This window comes from Suncus etruscus, chromosome 7, assembly GCF_024139225.1.
Source record: "Suncus etruscus isolate mSunEtr1 chromosome 7, mSunEtr1.pri.cur, whole genome shotgun sequence".
Lineage (NCBI taxonomy): Eukaryota > Metazoa > Chordata > Mammalia > Eulipotyphla > Soricidae > Suncus > Suncus etruscus.
In genome coordinates, this window is record NC_064854.1 from 22,547,426 (window position 1) to 22,562,883 (window position 15,458).

General features: G+C 46.8%; 1 protein-coding gene across 1 annotated transcript in view; it reads right to left on the reverse strand.

The window, feature by feature from the left end:
- Positions 1-248: 248 nt before the first annotated feature.
- The window catches only part of RSU1 (Ras suppressor protein 1), a 115,504-nt gene continuing 100,294 nt past the window's right edge, over positions 249-15,458 (reverse strand). The window contains exon 9 of the mRNA XM_049777811.1: positions 249-682. Within this exon, the coding sequence (XP_049633768.1) occupies positions 580-682 (103 nt within the window). The 3' untranslated portion in view covers positions 249-579. The remainder of the gene's footprint in view (positions 683-15,458) is intronic.

Below are 15,458 nucleotides of genomic sequence, written 5' to 3' on the forward strand. Positions count from 1 at the left end.
AGAAAAGATACATAGATTGTTCTTTATTCTCCTGCAGAGACAATATGGGATACAGATTCAGCATTTCAGTGAAAACATTCGTGACTCGAACATCCTATCTCAGAGGTGCAGGAAACTCTTAAAGCCGCATAGCAGTTGATGAGAATAAATAGAAGAGTGAAAAGTTTAAGCTGTGACATTTGCATGGTGATGTCGATGTAATTATTCTCTTGATAATAAGCAACTTTGTGAATTCAAAGTGCCTAAGTCTTACCAACCATGGAATTTGCAGCTGAAATGAGAGCATCCCTTCTAGTTGATGGCAATTTCAAGAAAACAAATGGAAATAGGGGTCTAAGTACTTAGGCAAATCTCCCTTCAACAAAGGAATTGCAATGGTAAAGTCGAAAGAAAAAGAAAAAGTGAAAAGAATACAAACACACACACACACAATTGCAAAGGTAAAGTAGAAAGGAAAAGAAAAAGTGAAAACATACACACACACACACACACATACACACGATTTATTTGCCAGACAGGACAGTCGCAAGGAGGTCAGAAGTGAAAAAAGACACCAACTGGGTGGTTCCAGCTGGCTCCTTATTTGTTCTTCGCTGCCAGGGGCTTCCGGCTGATCTTTTTGGATTTGTCATTATTTTTCTTCGGGGGCTCCGGGTTGGCCTGCATATGTCTGCCGTAGAGGCTGCAAAGAAAGACGGGACATGGTGAGATGCGGATTCGAGCACCAGCTGGACTGGGGCTGGCAGAGTTTTCAAAACCTGGCTCAGTAGACTAGTTCAGGAAGCTGAAGTAAAAAAAAACAGAAAACAAAACAACCAACCCCAAGATTGTTCCTGTCTCCTCTGGCTCCTAAACTATTCTCAACAGTCTTCCAAACACATATGTATCTGCACATGAGCGCACACACACACACACACACACACACACACACACACACACACACACTACAGCACAGTGAGCCATGACAATTCTGGATCTAGACAAGTGACCTAAGGGTGTCATTGGGTGTGCAAACACCCACAAAGCAGGCCTGTTGTGGTCCTCTGAGCCACGCAGGGCCTGGCCAAGCTGTTCCAGAACCAGGCTCCAAGGTCATGAGTGTGGAAGGCGACATCCGTGACAAAAACTGGGTGACAAGAACAGGGGGAGAGAGACAAAGTGTCTATGGCCTGCGCCAAAGCCCCGGGGCTGGATAATGTGACAGAGAGGAATGGGGTCCCGGGGCGCACGGCTGCTCCTGGTGATGGATGGGCTGGGGTGGTGCATGCACCCCTCCCATCCTAATAGAGCCGCTGATTAAATGTTGACAAAGTACAGTGGAGAGGTGCATGGGGCGGGGCCATGCAGGTGGGGGGAGGCTGGAACTGAAGGGGAGTCATTAGTGGATAATGGATGAGCACATCTGATGAAATCGGATTGAAAGACACCCTAAAGAAGAGACAACTCACCCACAACGCCCTCAGCCCCTCGAGAGCCCCATGAACCCCAGAGTGCCCTTAGTGGGTCCCGTGTATCTCTCGTGGGAGGTAATGCTTGGCTCTTCCCATGCTGATGGCCTTGTACCCTCTGAAAATGGGGATGATGGTCACCTGTCCCTCTGCTGAGCCCCAAAGCTGTTCGCATTGCTTCTGAGGCTCACCTTTCCCCAAGCCAGGTGAGGGCACATATGGCATGGCCCGAGTGTGGAAGGCATGGAGCACCCAGCTAGGCAGCCACTGAGTCTGGGGGCTTAGCTGTGCTCTAACTTCTCGAGGGACTCCCAGATGCCCTGTGTGTATGTGTGTGTGGGGGGGCACCAGTATCTAGGATGACAGGACCTTGCTCCCCAACTCGAGACAGCCCTGAAAGACAGGACTTCCTGCCTAGGTACCCAAAGTCTGGGATCTAACCTTGAGGTCTCAAGCTCCTCTGTGGACCCCCATGACAGTCTAAGGGGAAACCAAGTAAAAGATGTAAGCAAGGAATCAGGGCATTAGATTGTGGGGACAACTAGTTAGATTGGGGGACAGGAAGGAAACCAAGTGAAAGGGGGCTCCTTGGGAGAAAGACTGGATAAAAGACTTGGGGAGCAGCTAAAGGGGACCACGTCCTCCTGCTATACTCAATATATGTTCAATATTTCTATTGAGAAAGAGCTCAAGCTCCTAAGAGAACTTGTGTCTTAGGCCACTATCTAGAAACCTGGGAAAGAGCTACAACTCTCCAGCTCGGGCCAGGACTCCCAACTGTGGCCCCTGGGGCCCTGGGGAGGAAATTCCAGCTGTTTCGCCCACTCTAGTCTCATCCAGACCCCATGACTATATGTGGTGAGAGCCATTCTGAAGGGTACAGTCTCTGATGTCCTCTGATGGAATGATCTTGCATCACTTGAGGGATGGTCCCACTCTTCCCTCTCATGCCCCCTGCTGGAGAACTCACAGGGTAGTACTGGCTTTACAGAGAGAATGATCCCTGGCACCACACATAGATGGTCACTGAGCCATGCCAGGAGTGAGCCCGGACCATAGGTTTGTGGGACCCTTACCCTGGCCTCTTCCCACAGCCAAAGGCTCCCAGTAGTTCTAGCTCTTCCTCTCAGCTCCCTCTAAGCCACTGACTGAGCTCTGCAGGGCAAGCAAAAAGCACAGTCCAGGACTCTTGGGGGCTCTCAGCCTTGAGTCCCGATTGAGTCTATTTGGGGATGATGCCTTCCTCCTGCCAGACCTCCAAGGCTGGTTCCCAAACTCTGTGACCCTAGGCCCTCTGCCCTCTCCCATGCTCACCCAGTAATACTCAGGCACGGGGGTACAGGGAGGGTCCAAAGGAAGAGGCAGAGGGCAGAGAAGACAAACAGGTTGTGCTGAGGGTTCGAGTCCCAGGCATGGAGTTGGGGCCTCGTTCTCATCAGCATTCACCCCTGCAAAGAAGGGGGTGTTCAGAAGGGGGGTTCAAAGGCTGTCTGGGACTCATCGGTGTGCTTCTCCTTTTTAAGGAAACAATTACAATGTTCCCTGACTGTTTAGACAGGGACCCCGCTGGGTTTCCTGGGGCCACCTCGCCATTACTACAAAGGGCCAGATGGAAGCCAGAGGCAGCATAAGCGGATGCTTCCATCCCAGTTTGTCCCTTGTCCCACAGCAGCAGGGGGTGCAAACCACTGAAGAACAGAAACCTGGGGACAGTGAGTGACAGCGCTAAGCTTCTTTGGAGGTAGGGGTGGTGTCTGTCCCTGGTGAATCCCTGAACATCTCTGAAAGAAAGGGCTTTCATCTTCTTTGATGTAAGTGACTAAGGCCAAGCTAAATGCATGGTACTATTTCCTCAGTGACTTGTCCCCAGAAGGGGGACACCTAAACTCCCCTACACCCCTTCCAGCTGTGGAGAGTGCTGAGATCTTGCCTGAAGGTGCAGTTGAGTACTCCCAGAAAATAGCCAGTCCAAATAGCACCAAAGGAATCCCCTGGGAGTCACTCAAGGAGTACTGAGGTAGGCAAAGTGACTGTACCCCTCATATTCACTTCTGTCCATCTGCTGACACCAGAGCTGATGATCTCTTGTATTGCAAAGGGAATTTTGTGTAAGCGAATGCCCGCTGGTGTCTAAAGCCAGGAAGGTGACCCAAGACTGTCAATATTTCCACAAGGGTTAAGGACACAGATCTAAACACCCTGTCTGTGCATCTGAGGCTACCAGCCAGGAACTTCAGGGAAACTTCTAGAAGCCAGTGAGGCCAGGAAATGCACAGTTGTTTGGGGCCTCCAGAGGTCACTGGCCGTGAAGCCACTGGGGCCGGGAGATGCCACCACTTGGGAACCCCTCTTGGGCCTGCAGAGAAAGTTTCCAGAGGGGCAGCTAGGAAAAGAGAGAGAAAAGGGAGACATTAAGTTTCAGAAATTTCACAATGTGGGTCCCTGTGAAAAAATGGTATGGATGCTATCAAAAGTAAGCATGAACCTATGTGTCCCTGATCCCACAGCAGGTAGGGATGGCTGGCGCTCAGGGCCTGCATCTTAGGCAAAGTCGCCTCACGATTGAATCTGACAGTCACTGCAAGAGATTCCTCTGGGACTGGGGTGGCGCCTGACACTTCAAGCAAAGCTCAAGTGTGTCTTCCTAGACATGACAGTTTTCAGTGGCATCTCGAAAGACATGGAGAGCTCAGACTCTCGCTCAGGTTTTCCTTTCCTAGTCCCATGCTCTGTCCGGTTTCTTTACCTCTGGCCCTAACACAGGCCACAACCTCTGGGTTACAATGAGAAAGGGCTGGGCTGAGTCTCCCTGATCCCTGATCTCCTTCTGCATAGCACTTTGGGGTCATCCCTCCTGCAAGGGACACAGCTTCCATAGCCCAGCGGATGCAGCAGGCACACGGGCAATGCAACCAGGGAATGTTAAGTGCAACCCCTCCAACCCCACTTTTCTCTGTCACTGTAACCCACCAGCCAATAGCAGGTGCATCTGTCCTCCCATCCTTTGAATCAACTCCCTGGCATCTTCCTGAGTTTTAGGCCTCCCCAACCTGATTTCTACCTTCTCCAAACATGATTCCAGAATTTTTTGAATAGAAAGTGAGTCTGGGGTCGGAGCGATAGCACAGAGGGTATGGTATTTGCATGAGGCTGACCCAGATTTGATCCCCAGCATTCCAGATGATCCTCTGAGCCTGCCAGGAGTGACTTCTGAGCTAGGGAGAATCCTTGATCACTCCCAAGTGATCCTAAACAAAACAAGTAAACACAGCAACAAAAAGTGAGTCTTGCTTTCGACTCTTATTCTTTCTCTGCAAGTCCCTAAAGATGCTTTGACAATGGCCCATTCATCAATATGCAACAAACACCATGACTTCTAATTGCTTGTGTCAGGAAGTCAAGACTTAGCAAGAGGAGGCCTGGGTCACACCCGGACAGTAACTTCCAAGCCCAAACTCCAAACTGCACTATTCTCTGGCTTTCCAGCTATGGTCCTAAATAAACCCACCATCTCCCTGAGAACAAAAGCAGGTGCTTTGCTCTGTAAGATGAGTCCAGGTGCTGCAAGAAAGCCCATTGCGTGCCAAGTGAATACTATGGGTCCAGCACCAGGTACACCAGAAAGAAAACATGCTGTTTGTGCCCCATTTGTTCATGTCCTCTGCCTCCCTCCTGTTGTTTGGGGTGTTTTCACGGAAAGACCTTCTCCAGGCTGAGATGTGAAACTTAACATCTGTGGTCAGCGACGAAAATGGAGAGAAATCCTTTTCGTGTATACTCTGCTAGGAAGCCAAGTTTAATATCTTAGCAAATAAGTCTGTGAACAAAGTGTGAAGTCCTGGATTATTAATAAATGCTTGCCAGCTCTTTATTTATCCTTGCTTGCAGCGAGGAGGAAAGGCTGGTGACAGATCCAAAGCTCAGACACTCAGGTGCCCTCAAGAAAACAAACAAACCAACAAATATGAATAGTTTTCCTCATAACCTTGGGATGGAGACTTATTAACTCACCAGGCAAATGCATTTTTGAGATTCATCCTTTGGTCTCTGACTCTCTGCAAGTCACCAAATGTGTGTGTGTGTGTGTGTGTGTGTGTGTGTGTGAGTGAGTGAGTGTCTGACACTCTTTCTCACCAAAACTCTTTCTGCACCCCATTTCTGACACATGACAAATAAGCAGAAGCTGGTATCCAGGTAAACACAGAGCTGAAACGCAACAGATATTAAGCTACATAGAAATTTATATACTATAAAATTCAAGGTCGAGTAAAGAAAAGTAACAGGAAACCTGTCCACTCCAGATCTGCTACCAACCCCAGTGGAGGGGGGGACCAAGGAGTCTGGCACAGCCAAACGAACAACCTCTGCACAAAAGATGCTCATTAAACTTCATCATCCTGTCGACTCTAATGAGCCTTTTACTTAATAAAAATTCCCTGAGCGGTTGCGAGGAGATTAGGCAAGGGCTTGGTTGTGTATCAGAGGTCCGAGCTGTCACCAGCCAGAGTGGAGCATAGGGAGCTGGTTCCCTAGAGAAGGAGCCAATCCTGGTGACTGCGAAAAACACTCGGAGAAAAAAATCGATAACCGCAACTTGCTTCCTTGCTTAAGCATTTAAGAAAATGGGTAATCCTTTTCAATTACACTCCAGAGTGCTAAATGTGGACATTTCCAGAATCAATGACAACACAGAAGGAGCTGCTGGAAAGAGGACCCAAACATTTCCTAAGCAAGTTACCTCCTCCTAAACTTTATCTGGAAAGTATCAGGAGAAATATATCTTTTTAAATGAAACAAAAAGTTATTCCATGACCTAGTATTTGGCATTAGTAGAGATGGGAAAAAAAAAAAAGGAAGACATCTAGTCATGTGATGTTAGTACATGTCTAAGATACACAGACCTGAGAACCTATTGTCAAATGCAAGGATGAAGGAATTAAAAATATTTATTTTGTTTTTACGGCCATACCCAGTGATGTTCATAGGTTACTCCTGGCTCATGGATTACTCTTGGGGGACAATATGGGATGCCTACAATTCTGGTGTTCAAACCAGAGTGAGGAGAAAAAGTATGTTTTGCTTTGTTTTACTTGAATTAGGGGCTAAGATTTCTGAAGAGGGTTGGCTCACAGAAAAGCCAGCATAGAGAAAAAAAGAGAAATTGGTTTAGGGATGCTGAGCTTTTTTTTTTTTTAATGCCATTTCTGAAGTTGCTGAGATGCTGAATGATTTGTGGGACAAAACTTTCAGACACTCTCCCTGAAATCTGGATGGACCTGAGAATTCTGGAGAATCTCAAATGTAAATACGTCAAAGGTCATCTTGGGCCACTTCAGTCTGACCATATTCCCTGCTTCCACAGTTGTCACAACCGAAGAGTCTTGTTTGTTTTTAAAAGGTTCACTTGCTGGGCTGGAGGAATAACACAGGGGTAGGGTGTTTGCCTTGCATGTGGAAGACCTGTGACGAATCCGGGTTCGATCCCTGGCATCCCATATGGTCCCCTGAGCCTGCCAGGAGCAACTTTTGAGCACAGAGACAGGAGCAACCTCTGAGGGTTGCTGGGTGTGACCCCAAACCCAAAAATGTAAAAAATAAATAAAAGGTTCACTTGCTGACTCTGGCCCTTCCTGAGAGTAAGGTGAACTCCTGAGGAGAAGAACTATTTATGGTAGACATCTTGGCAGGCAACTGAAGGAGAATGTCATAGCACTCCCTAGGATGAGTTCTGACTCTCCTACCAGGTGGACATTTCCCCAAAGTGCTCAGTGGGACTTTATGGGGGATTAATAGTTTTCACACCTTTAGTTCCTAGTAAATATGAGTCATGCAGTGGAAAGGTACTGATGGATCAAAAAACAGGGATGACCAGGTAGATGTCCTGGATCTCCTCACTCCTTGCTTCCATCAGGTTTCCATCTGTCTCTGTCTCTAGAAAGAATATGTGTGGTGCAGAACCCAGCAATATTCTTTGTCTCCATTATGAAATTTCTGTCTCCTCTGTCAGTGTTTTATCTCCCCCTTTTGTGAGATTTGGAGTAGGGAGAGTGTTTACTGGCAGTGTTCAGGGCTTACTCCTGGCAGTGAGGTGCCAGGGATTGAACCTGGGATGGCATGTGAGGCAAGTGCCTATACCATTTCTCTAGCCCTCTGTCAATTTCTTCAGAGTGTTCCTCCATTTTCCATGATATTATTGTTGCTGTGGTTTGGTTTTGGAGACACACCAGGAAGTGCTCAAGGACTATTCCTGTCTCTGTGCTAAGGAGTGACCCCTGATGTGCTTGGGGAACCATTCTGTACTGCTAGGGTTTGACCTCAAATGTTTTTCCCTTAGGGAAATCTGGGAAGTACCCCAGTGTTGTCTTCTAAGGCCTCCAGAGAAGCCTAGTCTGCCTTTCTGTGAAGAGTCTCACTCACTGACCCCTCTGCTGCCTAGATTTTCCATAAAATTCCTCTCATTACAGAGTATCCTCACATATGATGGTAGTTACTGAAAAGAATAACTTTCTAAATGTGAACTAAGCTAAATAAAATGAGGATCCTAAGAAAGAAGGGTCCTTTCTTTTTCTTTGGACAAGTCAAGCAGACTCATATTTAACTGCCATTAAATATTTGTCTGAAGGAAAGGAAATTAAACTGCCATTAAGTATGAGTGAGAGTGTTTCTCTTCCTGGTCACACAGGCTCTGTCCATCTCAGGCTGTCCAGAACCCTAACGTTATTAGGTAAATGGGGGGTTTGCAAAGGCAAATCTCAGAGAATTTGTCCTGTGGCTTAAGATCTACATGGAGAACCAATGATGTGATGATGTGATGACTCCACCATGGCAGGTCCAGAAGAGAAATAACAATATTTCCCCACTTAAATATGGCCTGCAGGTTCCAGAGAGCAGAGCAGGGGTGAGGGAGCCACAGGGGGAAAAATTCAGCTGTGGAGACAGATACAGGGCTGTCTGGCCTAACCAAAAGCTGGTGCACAAGTGGGGTGGGCCAGGCCACAATCCTCATCTCTTCACGGGGCTATACTAGCTGATCACACACCCCTATAGTTTCATCTGACTAGTACTGAGAAGAGGGATAGAGCCTGACCTGTATAGTGCTTCACAATGGGAAATAATAAAACCTCATTTGTCCTTTATTAACATTCTATTGGACGAGCCTTCCTGAGGCCTGAGACTCAGATCCCTTCTTTGTTTCCCTCCACTTCTCAGCCCAAGCTTTGCTCCAATGCCTGGGAGTGGAAGGGGCTGGGGGGAACCAGGTGCCCAATGGTCTGATGCCTTGACACACTTTTACTCCATTTCTCCTGGCTGAGCCAGACTTTTAAGAGTCTGAGGGAACTTTGGGAATTCAAGAGCACCAAGGTTAAAAACAAAGATGTTGCTCCAAGAAGTAATAAAACCATTCAATTTGCAGCAACATGGATAGAGCTAACATATCACAGATGCTGAGAGAAGTTGGTCAAGAGGAGATGGACAGATACGGAGTGATCCATCTCCGATGTGGTACTGAAAGATCTACAGCAAGAGAACAGTGAAGGGCCAAAGGCAACACAATTAGTTGAGGTAGTGTTGAGAAAGGGGCATGGGATCTTTGGGAAGGGAAGTGAGTTCAATGGAGAGAGGAGTGGGTTAAAATCATGAGCATAAGAAATTATCACTAATAATATAAATCCCAGCATCTCAATCAATAAAAATAAAGTCAACAAAAAGTAAGTTTCCAGAGCAGGTCTTTCTCTTTAAAACAATTAATAATAAAATAAGGGGCCAGAGTGGTAGGACATTTGCTTTGCACGCGACTGACCTAGGATCATGGTTCGATCCCCCAGCGTCCGATATGATTCCCCCACATCAGGAGCAATTTCTGAGCGCGTTGCCAGGAGTAACCCCTGAGCATCACCAGGTGTGGCCCAAAATCCAATAAATAAATAAAATACAAAACAATAACAACCATGCTTATTTGTGGTTTGTGTTGGATGTTGAAACTGACCTAAGATATTGTTTCCCAAAGGGTGCAAAATATTTCATGCCCTTGAAGTATGGCATGATGGGTAAGTGGTATGATGGGGAGCAAGAAGTAGCTCAGGTATCAGGGGGGCACTTTCTGATTATGCCCTTTAAGCAGGCACATTTCTGGGGGTCATAGATGCTGAGCAGGCAGTTGGAGAAGCTCTGGGCTATAGTCCCAGGGGTGCTTATAGGGAGGCGGTCAGGGCAGGCCTGTTCGTCCCCTCCTCCCCCAGCTTGAGTTGTAGTTGTCTGATGTGTCCCCCCCCAACAAATCTTGTGCTTAGAGCAAAACTGTGGCTGTGGGTGGAGAGAGAACTTGTGCTTGTCACAACAACCTTTGCATCCAAGAATCTCATCGAGGAATCTCACCCACCAAACACTCCTGGAAGGTGTGAGAACCTTCTCAACACAGATGGTGGCAGTGGGGAACAGGGAGTCTGAGGTGGCGGTGCGGGCACCCGGTGTCTGGTGAAAGCCACTGGGGGCCGCTCTTGAGTTATGTCCCCTAGTGCCTGGAAAGATCAAGGAGAAAAGAAGCTCTGGGGAGGGGGACACACCTGCGTGTGAGGGTCATGCCCCGTACATACTGACAATTCTGTTCCACAATGAAGACCTCAAATGCAGTTGACACTACTATTACGGGTGACCAGCACTCTAAGGGCTGAGGACTCAAGATCTACACCCTACATCACCTCCTCAGAATAATCAAATGTGCCCCTCATCAATTCAGTACTCACTGTGTGTCCACTTCTCCTCACAAATATTTCCAGGAGCTGTTTCAACGATTTTATAGCTGTACTTCTTGTGTGGAGGCAAATTCCAGGCTCTTATACATGGCTACACAGGGGCCTGAGCAATAGCACAGAGGGTAAGGTGTTTGCCTTGCACACAGCCAACCCATTTTCCATTCTAGCATACCATATGGTCCCCTAAGCACCAACTGGAGTAATTTCTCAGCGCTGATCCAGAAATAACCCCTAAGTACCACAAGGTGTGGCCTCAAAAGCCAAAAAACAAACAAACAAACCAAAACAATAAAACCCAAATGGCTACACAACAGAATGTTCTAAAATATGGTACAAGCAAGATGAGATCACAACTTTTCTATAAGCCCCAATGAAAAGTCAAAAAGAAATGCAATTAAGTTTAAATGAAGGCATTTACTCAACCCCATACACCCAAGGTAGGGGCATTTCAACATGGACCATTATAAAGATGATTAAGGATTTATTTTATCTTATTTTGTCTTTAAACACTGTGTTTATAAACATGATTGTAGTTGGGTTTCAGTCATACAAAGAACACCCTTATCTTTCATTGATTGAGGCCATGATGGAGGACCCGCATGGTATTCGTTCTGTGTTAATTTTTGTGCACTGTGACTTTGAGTATTTCCCTCGATGAGAATTTAGTGTGGCCCCAATCTCCCTCAGAAAAACTATCACTCAGAGCTCATATGCCTCTTGGTGGCTAGTGGACAGTGCATCCCACACATGCAAAAGTGAAGATGGAGGGAGCCTGATAAATAATAGCACAGTGGAGATGCATTTTTGCCTTGCATTAGCTGATCTAGGGTTGATCCCCAGCATCCCCTAGGGTCCCCTGAACCTGCCAGGAATAGAAAGTGGAGTCAGATGTGACCCCAAAACAAAAACATGAACTTGGGAGTTTTTGTGTATGGATGAATGGCAGTTCTGAGAGTTTATGGACCCTTTCTGCACACCTGGCTACTTTTAGTGTTAAAAAAAAAAAAGATGGGGAAATATAGCAACACCCATATTTACCTGTTCTCTTTATCTTCATCTTTTTGATCTCTTTATCCACCTATAGCTTTTTAAGCAGTCTTACTGAGCTAGAGGATCACTTCTGCTAGTTTGAGTTTAGAAAGCTCCTCAGGTCAGGACCCAGAGGAGACCCAGAGACTCAGGAGATCCTGAGACCCAGAGGCACGACCTTGCCAGAGTTTATGTTCACATCTGGAGAACAAAAAGGAACCCAGAAGCCACCTCGTGGGGTGGGGAGGGCATAAAACTGGGTCAACAAAGGGCTCAGAGGAACCCAAAGAGATGCCCTATGAACTACCATAGTCACTTTCTGCACAGTGCTGATGAACAACTGAGAGGACAAGTGCCAGGCTCTCTCTGCTTGCTGACTCTGTCCAGGGTTCTGAATGGGAAGCTAAGTGTCATTACCCCAATGGAAGCAGGAATAGGGAGACCCAGGGCAGCTCTGATCTTTCTCCTGCTTCTGCTTCTGCCTCTGCTCCCAGCCTAGTGGTCCTTGGTGGATTTAGATGGGAACAGCATTATGTAGATGCAAGATTAGTGCTGGCGGCTCAACACCTCAAGTGTCATTTGTTGTACTGAATGGACACTGATCATAAGTTATCCCCACACGATTCTCAGTGATTTTTCATTATACCGTGCCTGGCTCTGGAACATTTCAGGAGTACTGGGGTAATTCGTCCCACTCTGTTTGCTAGTCAGCTCTTTGCTACTCAGATTAGATTCTGCTCCGATGCAATGGAACAATTTGCAAGCACAAGGATTCTTAGAGAAATGCATCAGAAGCCTGGTTCTTTGGTCTCTTTGGCTGGTACTCAGAGACCAGCCCGGGGTGGGGTTGGGGGGGGTGTTCCTGCCTCCCTCACATCTCATTAGGTTAACTGTCCTCTTTATTTTCTACTTGTTTCTATTTATCTTTCACTCAGTGCACAGAATGGGTCTTGGGGAAGGGGCCCCAAATCCAAAAAAGTATTCACACATATTTGCATTTTTCCTTCTGTAACTCCTTTGTTCAATATGGTACCAGGAAAGTTTCCAGAATCATGACTCTCACTTGAAAACACCTACTTCTATTCATGCTACTTCCATTCCAGTCATCCCCCCTATCCCCTGGCTGCTATAGAATGGGCCCCGACTCCAAAGGCAACACCACCAAGAAACTGGAAATGTGCCCTTTCTTAAAGCTCAATATGAAACATTCATTTTGCATGTTGCATGCTACGCTGGTGAAAGGCATTTCCATACGTCCCTGTGCCCAGTCTGCACTCTTGGAATTACTTATGGGGAGCTTGTAAATCCCTGGAGAGACCATCCCTGCCTTGTCTCAAAGGTCATGACACCAAGCCTCGAAACCAACACAGGATTGCAGGTTTACACATCTGCTCCTTTGCCACTATACCTCGGAATATTGATACCCCCTAATACATACATACCCCAACCATTCTGAGCATAAATCCTTTCCTTACTCTTCTTCTGACCATTCACTTTGATGCTGTTGACCACAGAGCCAATGAGTGATAAAAAATAGTAAGAGGAAAGGGATTAGCTTCTGATGCCAAGCACCGAATATCTGGGTTTGCCACCCTGGATATCTTTACCAAGAGCAGACTTGGCTAAGAAAAAAAAGGGTTCCTTTCCTGGGAAATTGAGTTTAGGGAAGAGAAATGTATTTAGACAGGCAAAGCAGAGCCATGTCATGTTGTGTTTGCTGTGAGTTTCTCCAGAAGTACAAGAGAATAAAAGTTTAACCTACTGTCTACAGCTTTTTAAACCCAATGGCCATGCCACCCCCCTTCCCCACCTCATAGGACAGTATTTGGTCCTCGTGTGGAGACCATGCATTGATATATTGCTCACTTGTATATAAAGAAAAGCATCCCACAAGCATTCCTGTTCCTTGGGGATTCTGAGATTGTGCTGAGGGTGGGGGGAATAATTCCCATCCTGGGTAAAAACGGGGTCCCTGTTTCTCAAGAGCATCAATACTGAGGCACAAGAAAAGTTTTTTTTTTTTTAGCTAGAATGGTGGGGAAAAAAGAAACTTGGGCAGTGGTTCGCACTCTGGTATCCAACTTAGAAATTCCACTTAGAATACCACAATCTGCCTAGAATATCCAGAAAAGGGTTTTAAAAAAGAAATATCATGATGACTTTTACTAGACTTTTAATAAACTCCTTGCAAGCTTTCATCCCATTATTTGAGGGCTCACGGCCCCTACTGAATGGAATGGGGCAGGAGACAAACTGGGGATCAAAGTCCACTATAATATATAATATAATATGGCCTTGAGTTTGTAGGCATCTGACCCAGGTTCAAACTCCGGCACTGGATGTGGTTGACCCTGGTCTGCTCCAGGGCACTGTGTCCTGCGAAGCCCATCAGAAGTGATCCATGAGCACAGAACCAGGAGTAATTCCCAGGAGTGCTCCTTGAGCACAGAGCTAGGAGTCACCCTGGAGCATGAAGCCAGGAGTAATCCCCAGGAGTGATCCCTAAGCATGAGGAGTGGTTGTGGAGCACAGAGCTAGGAGTAATCTTCAGGAGTGATCCTGAGCACAGAGTCAGGAGTAATCCCCTGAGCACAAAGCCTTTTAGCAGTACCTGAGCCCAGGTGGTACCCCAACCCAGGCCAATAAGCACCTAGAACCAAAAGCTGGTTCCTGATTGCAGCCAGGACAGCAGCAATGTATATGTAAGGGACTTACATATAAGGCATATACATAAGGCACTTACATAAGGCACTTCATGGCCATGGTGCCCTGCAGCCATGCCCCTGTATCAATATCAGGACCTTATTATGAGGTGCATTCCTGACCAGGTCCCTAAAGAGCAGCTTCCTAGCATCCCCAGCAGCTTCTTACACTTCTGGGTCCTGTGCACACTGCAGCAGTCCTCAGAATTCCCAGGACTGGCTGAGCAGACAAAACTTTGCTCCTTCCCCTGTCTGCTGGTGCTCAGAGCCATAGCTGCTCCCTAATATCAGCCCCTCAGTAAGTCCTAATTAGGAACCTGAAAAACCAGGCCAGGCTCAGGCCTCACTTTCATTAGCTCTGCAACTGTCACAGTCTGGCCAGCCCTAGAGGATGGGGCCAAGCGAGTGGTTCAGCATCCAGGGCATGGGCAGGATACTGGCAGAACAAAGGTCAAAGTTGCAGCGCCTCTCTCCAGTGGTGTGGGCAGGCCTCCCTGGTCTGCTGGAGGAGGTAGATGGAGTTAATAGGTGCTGGAAATTAGCAGGTGCCTCCCTTATCATATCATCCCAAGTCACTCTACTGTGCACAGACAATGAAGCTCCCCTGCTGGGTGTTGGAAGCTTCACCCAGGGGAGGCCTGCACCGGGAAGGGCCCTGAGCAGAGGTCGTGATTCCCTGGAGCGCTGATATTCACGGAGGAACCACACTAGCATGTCCATGACAAGCCAAGAAGACACAAGCTATTGGCAGCGACCTGTCAACTGACCAAACATCTCAATAGATGAAGATGGCTTGACACTCATTAGTGGGTTAGAGAAGAGGATCTTAGAAGTTAGGAGGAGAGTTTGGGAACTCGTTCAACTTTCTGTGAAGAAACAATCAGGATGGCCACAAACTGTATTCCTGCTGATTGAACACACACAGACACACACCAAAATACACACAAACACACCAAAATACACATAGATAGGTACACAACAAAATACACACCCATATAATGCAACACATAATAGACACACAACTACATATAAACATATGCACACTCTTGCAGAAAAACATAGCCACAAAATACAATTAAACACATCTGCACATGCATAAACAAAACTTGCACATTCACACACAAACATGCACACACAAAACACATGTATACATACACACAAACACACCTGCACATCACACGCACACACATACAGAGGTCTGCACACTGAAATGTCCCACCCAAGCAAGGCACAGCCCATTTGCCTGGAATTAGTCTATGCTGTGTAAACAACACTCCATTCACTCCCACACATAAGCACAAACATTAGACACTGCACATAGATTCCAACTTCCTCTAAAGGTAACACAACCTTAGTCCTCATTCCTCATTAGAAGAAACTTATAAGAACTAAGCAAAATGTAAGCCAGGACAGTGAAGGAACAGCCATGAGACTGGAAGGAGGAACACTCACCACCACATGATTGTTTGCCATGCAACAGTTTGTCAGCAGATCTCACAGGGTGGGCCTCAGTTCTCACTTCTAAG